Source organism: Rosa rugosa, chromosome 4, assembly GCF_958449725.1.
Source record: "Rosa rugosa chromosome 4, drRosRugo1.1, whole genome shotgun sequence".
NCBI classification, from domain to species: domain Eukaryota; kingdom Viridiplantae; phylum Streptophyta; class Magnoliopsida; order Rosales; family Rosaceae; genus Rosa; species Rosa rugosa.
The window spans coordinates 49,190,914-49,205,943 of record NC_084823.1 but is presented as its reverse complement, the minus strand read 5'-3'; the positions used below and the strand labels follow the sequence as shown (position 1 = coordinate 49,205,943).

The window sequence follows — 15,030 nt, the reverse complement described above, 5'->3', positions numbered from 1 at the left end:
AATTCTATCCCTATATAAAGGGACTATGAAATGAAATGAGTAGACCAATTCCAATTGTCATTTCACTTTAACAGGTGATACAATTTTCAAAATCACCGAGAACTCTGTGTGGTTTAATATATATTTTCTGATTATGTTTTGTTATACGGACAAACTTATTGATCCCAGATTATCTTATGTCATCCATTTTTCCATGATATCCATTCATTTTGTAAACAAGTAAATTGCGTGTTCTAATAGGTTTATCATATCAAGAGGTATTTTTGATTTTCCCATATACATGTGCGAATATCTAGCATGCTTTACTAGATGCATGATAGACTGAACGTTTTAATGTTTTACTAGAACTCAATAACTTATCAATCTGATCATTTGGCGGTTTGGATAGTCATGATTTGTTTTTATCTCCTATATATACATCTAAAATGGGCATGTGACCATAATTGCAGTTTCATTTATTGATTAATTTGGTCCTTCAGACTTGTGTCTCTTTGAAGGTGGGGTCAAACCATATGTCTCTTCACTTCCACTGACCACCGGCACATTTTCATTCAAAGCTTTCATAAACTGTAAATCACCAAGGCCATCAGCATAAGAACACACCTCCTTTCTTGGCCGCTTTCCCGAGACGTTGCTATAATCAAATCCTTTGGAAGCTGTAACCTTATCAGTTACTTCAATGCTGGGTAAGTTTTGATTAGTTATAATTATACCGCTGAAGATACATCCCTGATTTATGCTTCACAAATGCTATCCCATGGTCCGATCGAGCATACATTTTTATGTTCTAAGAAAGAGGGAGTTTATTTTTGGATATATATAATGGGTATATATACGGATGTATCTCCATGTATTAGCAAGCATATATCAATGATAGTTATTGAACTCCAGATCAAGACCTGAAGTCTTTGGATCTGATTGCATGCAGACCTGAAGTCTCTTGATACAATTACAGAGGGCCTGAAGTTCCTCAAGACTTGCATAATGATAAAATTTTAACATGATGTTCGTCAAAGTTTATGCAATTAACGAAGGCCAGAAGATCCTCGTACCTATAAAATTGAGCATATGAACTCCCATATTTTTTTGATCCCCAATATAAGAGGGCCGGAAGTTCCTAAAATTATTTTAGAATTGGGGTTTCCTCCTCCGTACGACAATGTGAATTTGAAGTTCAATTTTGAGCACTTGGCTAAAGCTAGCAGCTACGCTCTCCACAAGATAAAATTATGTTCTTGTGTGATTAGAGGAGAGAAAAAAGATTATCATTTTGTGAAGTTAAGCAGACCAGAAGTTCTATGTAATTTCTTCATTAATGGAACCAGAAGTTTCCACAGTTAATTTTATTGCATAATTTATCTTTTTCTTCCCTGCAATTTTCCTATTTTGTTATGTACTTTCATTACAGTACTTATCTTTTAATTTTTTTTTGTTATTCATATGGGCCAGCAGCCCTATATCTCGAACATATGAATTTCGAATGTAATATTTTTGAACCAGAAGTTCAAAATTTCATAGTAGAACCTGAGAAGTTCTAACAGTAAAACTCAAACCCAAAGCTTTGAGTATAAAATATAAATTAGAAGTGAACTTGAAGATTCACTTTAGTTACCTCGAGCCTGAAGTTTCGAGCATCAAAATTGTTTGAACCTGAAGTTCAACATACGAAATTTTAGAACCAGCAGTTCTAATAGTAAAAAGTTCGAACCTGAAGCTTCGATTACACATGATTTATTTTAACTTTATGTCCATTTCGAACCAGAAGTTTCGAGTGAATTTTTGTATGTTAATTGATACATTCTTCTTTATGCTTGCCTAAAGCATTCTTACTATTTTCTTACATTAATTACTATACCATAAGTTCACTCCACCTTAGAACCTGTAGTTCTAATTGTGCAGACTCGAGCCTTAAGTTTCGAGTGGATATATGGACAATTTATCGAAGAGTTTTAATCTCGGTCAACCTCAAACCTGAAGTTTTGAGAGAACTATATTGACACCAATTTAAAAGTAAGCAGATATTTAACCGTTGGTTTATGACGAATGGATATGAGTATACCCCAAAATTTGTGATCGTGACTTTTGTAATTAAAAGAGATCAGAACCTGTAGTTCCTTGATCCTTAATTACATGAGGACTTGAAGTTCCTCAATGATCATACTCAATAGATGACCATCTAAAATCCCTCATTTATAAGTTATGGTCATGAAGAAAATATAATAATCATCTCAGATTTTACATATCTGATTGATGGCTCCAGAAGAGCACATAATATTATTACCTATGATGTATAATCTCGCCCTCTCATGGTCTCATTCTATAGTTAGAAAACCGACTGACATGGTTATACCATGAAATGCCACCAGAAGTGGATCATGGCAAGAGAGAAATCAGGAGTCAATGTAAATACTGCCCTAACATCCACACATGTGAGGAAATTGCAAATTAGGTGTGTCGCCCATGGTACACTATATGGTGGATGATTATCAAGCCACTTTCGAAAGGGCACTGGTCAAATTAAATTGCCTTGACTAATATGAACATTGCGATTCATCACATATGTCTTATGTCTTTTGCTTACAATAAACAAATTGAAAGCACTATTTGTGTTACTCCACAGATTTATTGTAACCTCTTGAGTTCCCATTGAAACTAAATGTTTCTTAATCCGATTATCTAGGAACCTGATGTTCCTTAAGAGGGTTTTATAAATTGAAACCTCAAGTTTCTTGGATCTCCAATTATATAAGGGCCTGAAGTCCCTCCTCTTTATGACTACACATTTATATGTGTGAGGTTCTCCACGTGATAAAGTTTTATGGATTGTAGTCTTCAACTCGAAATTTCGAGTATATCATTTTGGCCAGCAGTTCAAAATAAATTTGGTCCATTGCAATTGTTGATATTTCACAATTGATGTTTACTAAAGTTAAGGTAACACTCATATTAGGAGTTGTAGAACTTGTTTTGTGGCTCCGAATGAACTACTATCATGTTACCTAATTTGAAGTATTGTCGCACTAAGTGCCTCCAATGTGGTTAGAGAATACTATTTGCTCTCTCATGTCAAATTTTTATAGTAAATTGAGGCATATAATGTCATGAACCAGAAGTTCATTGAATCAAATACACTATTTTGGCGTGTGAAGTTGCGTCGACATCTTTTGTCTACCATGTTGCGTGGAATCACTTACAAGTTTTGATGACTGCTAACCTTACACACAAGGAAATTGTTTATTTACCGCATATTTGCGAGTTGTCACTTTAATGAGACAATCCTCTTGCCATGAGGGGGAGAAAGATTGTTCCTGAAGAACGATATGAATTGGTGTGAGATATTTATCCACCGTCTCATTTTGACTTCGAGAAATATCAAAGCTAGTGAATTGATAAAAGAAAGTGACAATTATATGCTTAATGCAAAGGCATATGCATGCTTGGGTTAAAGTCCCTAAAACCAACCATATTAGCACAAACAATCTAGACCCCATTTGATTTGTGGGATGCAAGTGTATCCAATTAACATGGTTCTCCTGAAGAGAATGTCATTAAACAATATCACAGCTCTTAATATGGCTACACATACAGAGGGTGTAGGTACGCCATTAGGAAATGGCGTCTTAGTGATACAATAATAAATCAATATGGTTGATGCTAATGAACAAAGCATGTTTTGACCTAAAATTTGGTTTGGGTTCGCCACCAACCAATGAAGATCTTCACTCCAAAGCAAGTGATAGATATTTGAACGCATCTTTTGCGCATGGTCATAATAAGACAGTCTTCCCGCCGTTAGGGGGAGAAAAGAGTACTGTCATTTGAATGACGGCGTGAATTTATGTGGAATGTATCCACCAGGTCTAAAGTTTTAAGCTCCCAAAACAGGGAAGATTATACAAGCCCTATAATGCTCATACATGAGATTATAAGTAAAAAAGATCCACATTCGCTACATGACTCATCTATGAGAGATGATTGTCCTAGAAGTGACAATATATGCCCCAGAAGTGGCATGAGTACCCAATATCAATAAGCTTATTACAGCTAATGCATGCACATAAGAATGTGAGGGATCTATGATTAATGATCATCAATGATAATTTACAAATGGTAGCTACCAAAGAAAAATCATTAAGGGTTGTATTGATGCTATACCACGTTTCATTATAAATGTCGACAAAGTATATTAATGGCCAAATTGGAAAGAGGCAATTCCAATGAAATCGAATATTTGAAACGTGATGGAATTCTTGGACCTTTAACCCTACATGTAGAAAAGGGTATTTGTCAAAAGTGAAGATAAATCACTATGACACAATGTCTATTTATAGAGACATGAGATTATGAATATCTTCCCTTATATGAATGACAATTTTCTATAAGTACAGTGTTATATATAGCTGTTATATTGACGAGAGATTTATGGCACGTTGTCATCGTATATTATGAAGATCTTAAAGACACATTGCTAAAAGCAAAATCACAAAAGCAAAGTGTCATTATAAGCGTATTGCATATCAAATCCTCAAGGGATTCAAATACATGAATGATTCAAATGCAAGTCCATGAAAGGTTGAAAGAGCCTGAAGCTCACTCATGGAATCAAAGAGTCTAAAGCTAGCTCATATGTACTCATTTCGTTCTAGTCAACAAGATCTAAATTGCCTTAATGAGTACTATGACAAGACTACTATCGAATTCGAATTATGAATATAATGTTGCAACATATTCTAACTTTTAGAGCTCTTGAAGAGCTTATATGAGACATATCAATACACAAAGATATTGATGTGTATGGCTAGGTATGCCATGATGATTTTTCAATGTTTTAAACTATACAAAGTTAAATGTGTCAATTTCTTTATATTGTTTAGCTATTACTTTGTGTATGAATTTGAGCATATGAGATTGTTTCTAACCTTATCATATAAGGTAAGGCGTATTGAAAATCGTCTATCTTTGTTGGTATTTCTTAAACTTTACAGGTATGAAAATTTGTGATGAGCCCCTACATGCAAAGCACACATGGTCTCACTTCAGTGATAGACACATCAAACTACTATACATGGTACATGTAGCTTATCGCATACATGAATGAGGCTTTGCAACAATCAGGGGGAGATTCTCATCAGGGGGAGCATCCAGAAGCATGCTACCTAGGACATATGCGCGTTGTGCTCTTTTTGTCCTTCGACCAGGGTTATTTTTGTCCCACTGGGTTTTTGTTACCTGGCAAGGTTTTTAACGAGGCAACAATAAGCGCGTCCAATATCATCATTCATTGGTGGACATCCAAGAGGGAGTGTTGTAAATATTATTATCTATATGGCTGTCCACGTAAATACTCATTAGTTGTGTACTTTGATGTAAACTCTACCTCTATATAAAGGAGGCTAATGAGACTGAATGATATACTTCTACTTCCTCCCAACTATTCTCTCTCTATTTTCTCTCTACTTTATAACAATTAACACTTCACAAATCTCCCGTCCCAATCATTATCTAAATGTCAATAAAAAAAAATTAAAAAAAATTCTTTATCGAACTGCCATTCTGGCAATACTTTCTCGAGATAGGATGAGGGCTGCAATAGGTCTTCTTGACGGCGGGTCGGCAGCACGGCAAATTTGGTTGCTGAAGAACTGAACATGGATTTTCTACTTACTCTCGCTGGCCTCGTTGGCGTGCATGGTCTTCAACCAGGAGGACTTGTACTCCTTCTTATCTCAGCGGCGCTTGGTGGTGGTGCTGATGATGGTAGGCTTGGAGCGGTGATTCACTTTGTGGGTGGATGCCGACGGGGTGCATAGGTGGATCTCAGGTCAATTCTGGCTGGGGTCGAGCTATGAGGTTGGGTCTGGAAAGAGGAGGTGGCAGAAGCGGGCTGGGCGTCGACGGGCTGCTGAAATCGTAGGTTTGCAAACACAATATTTTCTTATTCATCATGCTATTTATAACATTACGTACACAACTTCCTGGATGATACATATGAGACACAATCCATCCAGTGGGATTTCCCATTCATTTCATACGTACATCTATACTTGATGCTTGATTTGATCCAACATGCACCTAACATCCTTACTACTAGGTCTCTCTTTCGGGTTATCCACTGTGCAAAAGCATGCTATCTTTAGAACCAAGAGCATTTGGTCCTCAAATCCATTTCCCATCAATTTTGAGTCGATTGCCTGCTTAGGATCCTCCGACGTCAGCACATTCTTCATCCACTTAACCAGACTCATCTCGTTGGTGGTCTGGAAAAATACATCAGACGGTAGCTTTCCCATGATCAGTACCCCGAGCAACACCCCGAAGCTGTAAATATCACACTTCTCTGTGAACTTGAATGTCTGATGATACTCCGGTGCAATGAAACCAACCGTTCCTGCCACATTTGAAGACGTCATATGCGTGTGGTAGTCAGGCATTGCTTTAGCAAGCCCAAAATCTGCAATTCGAGCTTCCATATCGTCATCAAGCAGGACGTTTGCCGGCTTCAGATCCCTGTGAATGATGTGAGGTGTATGGTGGACATGGAGATATTCAAGCCCTGAAGCGATTCCTATTGCAATTCTGTGCCTTGTTAACCAATCCAATTCCCTTCTCCCTTCAGAAACCTCAGTCAACATGTCTTGTAAGCTCCCATTTTTCATGTACTCATACACCAGCAGATGACAGTCCGGCCGGGACACATGTGCCAACAGAGGAAGCAGATTCCGGTGTCGAATTTGTCCCACGGTATTGATCTCCGCCCGAATTTGACGCATCTTCTTATTCATCTGCTTGCTGTCTTCGTCCGTCAGCTCTGCCGCTTCCTTAGGAGGTTGAATAATCTTCTTAATAGCGATTATCTTCCCGTTGCTTCCTGGCAACTCAGCTTTGTAAACCTGTCCACATCCTCCACTTCCGATGAGCTCCAACGAAGTAAGCCCGTCTTCTTTCTCCAGAAAAGCCAAGTCCTCTTTTCTCTTAATCAGAGAACTGAAAATGGCCGGACCAGAGTCCTTGCCTCCACCTCCTCTAACCACAGCCAAGAGCAGCTTGAACAGCAGAGAGAAGATGAACCCGGATATGCTCCCGGCCAGCGCTCCGGAGAAAAACCCGAGCAGCCAGCCTCCGAGTTTCTTCTTCTTGCTCCTCTTCTTCTTCTTCGGTGCTGCAGATGGACCTGGAGCTGGAGCGTTAGAGGGTGCTTGAGCGATTGAATTACTATTATTGGTTTTTGCTGCGGTGGTGGAGATTGATGTTTCAGCAAAAATGAAACGCCTTGGAACCTCGGAAGAAGCTGAAACCTCGACCCTTTTCAACTTAGGTGCGGAGCCTTCCAGGAACTCATTTCCGGCGAAGTTGAAGAACCTGAGATTGCGAAAAGAACGAACCGAAGCTGGGATCTTCCCGGAGAAGAGATTGTCGGCAATGGAGAGATTTTCCAAGTTGGGAAAATGCTTCAAGAAGCTCAAGTTGCCGGAGAACTTGTTGGAGGAAAGGTCGAGTATTCGAAGCCTGATTAGAGAAGAGAGCTGAGAAGGAACTTCACCCGAAAACTGGTTGTTTCCGAGGTTGAGGATCTCCAGCTTCTTGCAGTCAACGATTTCGGGTGGGACTCGGTCAACGAGGCTGTTGTCGGGAAGAGAGAGCTCTTTAAGCTCGGAGAGCTGTCCGATTGCGGGAGACAGAGAGCCGGAGAGGAGTTGGGACTTGAAGACGAGTCTAGTGATTTTGAGGACGTAGGTGTTGTTGGAGAGTCTTCTCTCGCAGAAGACGCCGGGAGTGTTGCATGGGTTGGTGGGTTTGGCTCTGTCTGGGGTGTGGAAGCTGAGGTGGGTTTGGACAGTGATGAGGGCTTGAAGGTCTGAAGGGTCGAGGTTGAGCCTACCGCCGTGGATGAGGAGGAGGAGGGAGAGGAAGGTGAGGAGGCGGAGGAGCTGCGGTTTGCCGGGAAAAGGGTCCATTTTCCGGCGGGCGGGCTTTGAATTGTGAACTAGCGGGTAGACTAGTTCATGCTTAGGTTTGTTTTGGGGTTTGTTTTATATAGGAGGAGCATGTGGAAAATAATGAAGAGTGAGTGGAGCCCATTCAGAAGATTGAATCGATTATTCAAATTTTGATTTTCTTTATATATTATCCAATCATTACATTTCTGAAATCTATGTAATTTTGTAAAAGAATCTTAATAGAAAATTGCAATTTTGCAAAATTGAAATGGTAGTGAGACAATTATACACCGCTTCATTCATGCATGATGCTACGATCTTGTAGAGAATGAGATAACAATCCATTATTTGATGAGTAACATATTTAAATTAGAAATGTTTAGGGATGTGCGTAAAATTATAGATGCAAACTTTATAATTATTTATTACCGAAACATACGACTTTGATACTATATATGAAAATAAAAATTGTCATACTTGATGCGTACAGAGAACTAGAAGTAAAATGATAAATTAGTGGAATGTTAATTTACATGTATAGTTAACATATTATCTTTCAGAGTTGTTCATCTAATGGACAATTTTAAGGGATTGTGCCATATGTATTGAATTTAAATATTAAAATTACAATAACCTACTCTCCCTTTTGAGTAAGTCGTTGATCAGGCGACGATGATGGTTTCCTTTTCTCTGGAGGTGACAGGTTGTTGCCTCGTTGGTGGAGGCTTCTCTGTTTCATCGTTGGGTTACCACTTTTGTTTTACACAATTCATTTGTAGGGTTTCATTAGGATGCCCGTGTTTGGCTTTACCCTACTTTTGTTTGTGTACTTGGGCTCTTTTCATTGGGGACATTGGGGTGAATGTTACTAGTTAGAGTTTATTTCCATAATGTGGTTGTCTTCTTGTAACGATGTTCAATAAAAGTGTTCAAGTTTCTCCTTAAAAAAAAAAAAAAAAAAAAAAAAAAAAAAAAAAAAAAAAAACAACTGTGAATTCATCATCAGCCGTTAAATGCACTTGTCTCTGACAATCTCTCAAAAACCGTTGAGCACTCCTGCATTATCCTCTTAACATAAGAAATATTGGGTGTTTACAATATACGACCTACTGAAGAATACTACAGATGATTATGAAAGACACTATTACACAACTAATTATTTAACTTGATTGATGGGTTGAATGATTTAAAATTCTAATAATAAAAAACCCTAGTCCATTGTATTGGAACTCATTCCACACGCAAAGCAGAGAGCGCCAAATGTACGTATCAAAGAGAATTTTCAGACTTCAGTGGCCTTGTTCGTTGGGGTATTAGTTGACTAGGAAGATTCCGCTTATACTCCAAGTCAATGTCATTGCCTCACATCTCCGTCGGTCAAGTCAACACAAAGCAAATGCCAAGTCTTGCAGACTCTTCTGGCCGTTGGATCATATTTTACATTAATAATCTGATATTGACCTGAAGCAGAAATTAATATTCCCACCCGCTCATTTTCTTGCTACGGCCAACCAGCTTCCCACAGACTCTCCACTAGTCTCTGTCTTCCTGATTTGCCCCGAATTTCCAATTTCCATTTCTACTAGTCAATGCTGCTGTTCTTGTTCTTGATGCTGTATAATTACAATAAAGATGTTGGTTAATTAGTTATAATTATCCTCTTATATTATCGTATCTATCTGCAGGCTAGAAGTCGGGAAAATGAAGAAGAAATAAGGGTTCAGGCCGGGTAACTATATATAAATTAAAACTCGTTCCATACTGAGAATCGAGCTTCATATATAGTTATCTTGACTTCCAAGTCTTCTAGCTGTAAAGGGTTCAAAGACTCGATCGTAATGAAGCTCGATCCGCCAGAAAGTAGTAGTGATCGATCATAAAATATCGATCACTGTTCTAGGTTGAGCCGCCGAGTTAGCTGTGTACTTGATGGCTTAGAGATGGAGATTTTCGCACCTCTCAGTTTGCTTTCCATCGTTGCTGTCTTACTCAAATTCGGAACAGTTTCTTAATAGATAGTATACATAAACATTTCTATTTCAAAAGAAAACTGGTTAGTAACTTAATCAATACTTTGTTGATTGAATGGTAAACATAGCTATCTGATGATGAAAGCTAGAGATCCACACATATTTCTCTATATAATTTATATCTAAAGAGAGTGGAAGTAAAGATATTTTGTCCGAGCAACTATTCAATTTTTTTTTTTTTTTTTTTTTGGGTCTGAGAGCAACTATTCCAGTAAAGAGTTCTGGCCACAACAAAAAGTAGAGTACATAATCTAATGTGAAGCAGGTGGAGAGATCAGAGGAGTAATTTTAGTACTGAAGAAGCCTTTCAAGCACTATTATTTCAAGTTTTCAACTATTCTTATAGCAACCCAAACAGCTAGCCTAGACTCAACAGCCACAACTGTGCTCAAGAGTCCTAGCCAGTTCACAAGTAATTGACACAAACAAGTTTATTGTTAATACATATAACAAACAACAGATGGTTTAGCTCTTAGGGAAGTAGCACCACTGCACAACTGGGGAGTCTCCCAACATAAGTAGTAGCATAAAAGGTCCAAGATGGTTTGTCACAATGAAACTGCAGCAGATGACAACTACACATCAATCGGTGCAGCAGCGGAACATGAAGAACTTCTCCATCTCACGACCACACTCGGTACACACCACTCTGTCTGGAATGTCCGGACCGAATCCAGGAATGATCAAACGAGTACAATGAATTGGTTGGTGGCGCTGTTTGAGCTGATTTCTGAGTTCAGGCACAAAGCCTAAATCAGCAGCCGCACTTTTCCATTTCTCAAAGTCATCAAGCGTGCTGCTAGTCAGGTGTCCATTAGCTCTAACAGTCTCAGCTGAGCCCCTCCACACCATAACCCAACCTTGGTCACTTCCATCATAGCTAAGTAGAGTCATGACCTCTCTCAGTATAGGATCATCGTCTACAGTCTTGTGGTGCTTAGCCTTTGAGCACCTCATGCTGTCAAGTCGAGACCAAAAGAACCAGGTGGATGTATAATCAGACCAGGTGCGACTGAGATTCTCAGCATCAATGGTTCTGTTGAGTTTCCGGAGTTTCTCTTTGGTGGCCGTGCTTCTTCCTGCATAAACCAATTCCAAGGGAATACCTGCACGTATTGCCACATCTTTTGCTCTCAGAGTGAATCTCTTAATCCACTCGATGTCATCACTTCCAAACAAGCATATGTATTTCCCTGCGTCTATCTGATAAAGCATGCAGTACCATATATGTAGTTAGTTGTAGTTACATCAGCATTTTGGCTCAACGTATAGATACATCTAGCCATTCATCAGATACATCATTTTTTTATTACATGGTACTCTCATAGTTTTACATCACAACATATACTTTATAATAAAATAACATTACCCTATATATATATATATATATAAATACACACACACACAAGTATGGACCAAGTAAGTTTTGCCGTCAGGGACTGGAATACTATGTTGTTAAATGTTAATCAGAACAATGTTAAGTTGCTGAATCGACAGTTTAATAAACATAATAGCCTGAGTATCTAACAGCAATCTTGTAATTAGCGGAATACTACATACCCATTTTAATATTTCTGGATCAATGGCATCAACAACGAGCTCGAGTCTCCAACTTTCTGCATTCCAAAGTGCTGTCTCTCTCTCATCAGAGAATGGGAAAGCCACATTGCCCCAAATCCACAGCATGTGGTAGGCATTTTCGGAGGACACCATTCCTTGTGGATCCAATGACACTATGATCATCTTCTTATCAAAATGCCAGTAGTCTCTGATGAACTTGATCACTGGGGGTTCAATAATCAAAGGGTCGTGCACAGCATACCACGGCATCCTTGACTTCAAATCTTCGAATCTGTCTCGTTTTGCTTCATCCCAAACAGCCGCGTCCACGATGGGGAGCCAAACAAATTCATACTCAACTTCTGCCCTATGTTGCTGATCGTTGTGGATGTGTTCAAGAATCAAAATCTCTTCATAACTCAGACTAAGATCAGTTATTAGTAGTAACACATGCTTTCTCCTTAGTACTTCAAGACTGGACTGTTTATGTCAAGGAAAAGATATATATGAATCAATTTTATGGTTCATCATATTAGAAGTATGAAGTCAGGCTTTTCACAAAAGCAAAAGAGAAAAGAAATGCGAAGCCAAGGGAATGCAGAGCGCAAAAGATATGTACGTAAGCTGAGAACTATACCCTCACTTTGCTTCTCCCAATTACTAGAGGTTGAATATCATCCTTGTGGGAAATTAGTGCCCGTAAGTTCTTCATGTTGTCGAGGTGGAGGCTTCGGAAAAGGTGTATCAGATTCTTGTAATCTTCATCATATCTCCTCTCCACTGAATTCAATATGGTGAATTTTTTTCAGTACCTTTGTTAAGTTTAAGGTGCAATTTGAAAGCAAAAGCGAGAGATCATGAACTTCTAGCTAACTTCTAAGTTAAACTTCTTAACCACAACTATCACCTCCCTAAATGTTATGCAAACGTGGTACATGTAAAGGCTAGCTCACCAATATATCGACGGCAGTTCTCAAGTTCAGTGGTGAGATGCTCATGTATATTGTTCAACTTATGGGCCAGACTTGATAGTTCCCATACCTCTGTGGTTGATGCGACGTACCTATAAATTTGAGCACAGCATAATTTCTATCAGATTAGACACACTTTGAAATCATGAATTGGAAGCATCATGCTTCATAGTTTGATCCAATCATGCCTACTTACTCATATCTGCCGCCTGTTAGAATAGCAATATGTGTGGCACAAGCCAGTATGGCTCGAATGGCCCAATAGGCAGCAGCAGGAATATGTGCCGTGGCAATTGACAGTGGTGGTGTGTCTTCAGAAATGTACTGAGACTGCAGCTTGACCATATCGCTATAGTCTACAATGAGCTTCGTAACTTTGGTGATTGCCTTGATGAGGTTGTCAATGGCCTCGAGCTGAGGTTTTATCGAGGCTGCATGCTCTATTATGTCTGACAGTTGCTTCAGGATGGCCACAGGCTTGGCTAGTGGGTCTGTAGTACAAAGCTGAACCACAAGCCAGAATTCTCCATAGTACACAGCAAAGGCGGCGAGGGTTAGCACCACTTTTGCTTCCCATGAATAGTTCGAAAGGGACCTCAGTAACTCCATTGTACTTGTATGCACATCAGCACCAGCTAAGCTTTGGCAACTTATCTGCTTGTACCAGATACAGCTTAGTTACTGAGTTTTATGTTGCATAAACAATTTAGTACAGAATAGAAGATTTGGATTGACTAATATTGTTAGATGAAACTATGGTTTCTGGGTGTGTTTCAAAAGGGAACAACTAACTGATAGTTTTATTAACCAATGAATATATCAGTAAAAGAAAACAGCATTGAACTTCTTATATACACATCCACTTCACCTTAAAATTAGAGTTGAGTGAGTACATGTTCTGTTTGTTTAATTCAGCTTGTACTTATTTAGACATTTGAAATGATCTTTTGGCTTTTCCACTACTACAAAAACAATACAGGAGTCCAAGATTAGATCTAATGGGAAGTATGCTAATGTTTCTGAGAAGAAAAGAAGTTGCTTTTATAATGGAAGTGGTCTAAATAAACAGAATTATAGATGGTTCTTTGAGCAAAAGCTATCAACTTTAGCAAAAAATTGCTATTGTAAGAGAATAGAAAAAAGATTAATAGAATCTGCATTCAATTCTAGTCTTAGTCAAGATAACCTCGATATATATCTTTTGTATCAGATAAGACAATCCTTGGAGCAAGACATCATAACTCAGCGAATAGGTCCTATCCTCCTGTGAATCTACATGGGTACCCTGCATCAAAAGCAAAGAGTTTGTGATCAGAATAAACAATAATTAGTACATTGATTACTGCATTTCAAACTGGTCTTAAATATTAGGACGGTAAGATCAAATAGGACAAGAGAATACAAGTAGAATGCCGCCATCAGTGCCAACTGTAGACCGATGAAATATGTCATCAATGACATGGAGAATTGGCTTCACATCGACGATGTGGGAGCGCCCAGGAGTATGAGTCTCCCGAATTTGCCTCACCAATGCAGTATCATCAGATTGCATGGATCCTCTTCTGTCCCTCCCAATCACATCTTGCATCGCAGGAGCTCGCCTCAGTGGGGTGCTAGCCATATCTGGGAATTTCAAATGGCTTAGAAAAGTGGGAAATTTGGTTGGAGTGGTTTTACAGCTCCACACAATGTATGCCTTATATAGTGAGAGGGAGATGGAATAAAAGTTATAAAGCCTTATGAACAAGTACCTTGCTTGCAAGGTGAGCCTAATTAAAGTTAAAGCGAGGCACATACTAGATAGGGACATATAAGGTTACATTAATTTGATAGTACTAGGCAATTCTCTGTCTTGGATTCGAGGTTATCAGTAAAAAAAGTAAAGTCTGCAATTAGGAAAAAGGCCTAAAACAGATTAATCAATCTAATAGTAATGATAGTTACCCGTTAGTGCACCAATCCGGGAATCTTTCTTCACAAGGGAAAGATGAAGAAGCTCTCAAGTCTCAACGAAACTTCAGTCCCCATGCTTGTTGAACTGCTATTTTCACCTGTTCGAAATATCGTTGAATCAAGTTTTCTCTTATAGTTGAGACATTTTATCGAACACATTGTTAATAACTCTTAAGAAACGAACATAAGAACTAACTTTTGGTAAATTGATTCAGAGCAAATTGCCTTCAGACAGATTAGACTAAGGCCATTGATTCATCACAAGCAACAACATAAACATGAAGTTAATTATGAAAATCAAACTTTTGCCAAGCACCTAAATGGGCAAAGCCCTAGTATTATTCTTTAATCTTTATTGTTCACCTTCTTTTCTTTTTTCTCCTTTTTCTTTTCTCTTTTGGAAATTATGTTAAGTAAGCAACATACGTAGATAAACTGCCCCAAGTGTCTTTAATCTTTCCTGCAGACTTTTCCAAAGTCGTGAATCACATGAACCGTCGAACCCCTTCGTCAATAATAAACTGTGAATCTCAATCCCAACCCTATAGGCTATACGTGTTACTGTGAAGAAAGGAATTA

At 38.6% G+C, this 15,030-nt stretch overlaps 2 protein-coding genes across 2 annotated transcripts; both read right to left on the bottom strand.

Annotated features, from left to right (window-relative positions):
• Positions 1-5,915: 5,915 nt before the first annotated feature.
• On the bottom strand, positions 5,916-8,022 carry LOC133743607 (leucine-rich repeat receptor-like serine/threonine/tyrosine-protein kinase SOBIR1). Its single transcript, XM_062171587.1, has one exon. The coding sequence runs from the start codon at positions 7,953-7,955 to the stop codon at positions 6,039-6,041; it is 1,917 nt and encodes a 638-aa protein (XP_062027571.1). The 5' UTR covers positions 7,956-8,022; the 3' UTR covers positions 5,916-6,038.
• A 2,231-nt stretch (positions 8,023-10,253) lies between these two features.
• On the bottom strand, positions 10,254-14,180 carry LOC133743606 (protein SIEVE ELEMENT OCCLUSION B-like). The gene is made up of 7 exons (XM_062171586.1): positions 13,901-14,180; positions 13,685-13,783; positions 12,695-13,152; positions 12,481-12,590; positions 12,165-12,307; positions 11,528-12,007; positions 10,254-11,170 (listed from the first exon to the last, which is right to left on the bottom strand). Exons 1-7 carry the CDS (start codon positions 14,117-14,119, stop codon positions 10,550-10,552), a joined length of 2,130 nt encoding a protein of 709 aa, XP_062027570.1. The 5' UTR covers positions 14,120-14,180; the 3' UTR covers positions 10,254-10,549.
• Positions 14,181-15,030: the final 850 nt, after the last annotated feature.

Coding starts and splice junctions, on each gene's coding strand:
- LOC133743607 (XM_062171587.1), bottom strand. CDS start 7,955: ATGGACCCTTTTCCCGGCAAACCGCAGCTCCTCCGCCTCCTCACCTTC.
- LOC133743606 (XM_062171586.1), bottom strand. CDS start 14,119: ATGGCTAGCACCCCACTGAGGCGAGCTCCTGCGATGCAAGATGTGATT. Junction 13,784..13,900: donor CTGATGGCGGCATTCTACTT/GTATTCTCTTGT, acceptor CTTTTGATGCAG/GGTACCCATGTAGATTCACA. Junction 12,308..12,480: donor GAACTGCCGTCGATATATTG/GTGAGCTAGCCT, acceptor TATTGAATTCAG/TGGAGAGGAGATATGATGAA.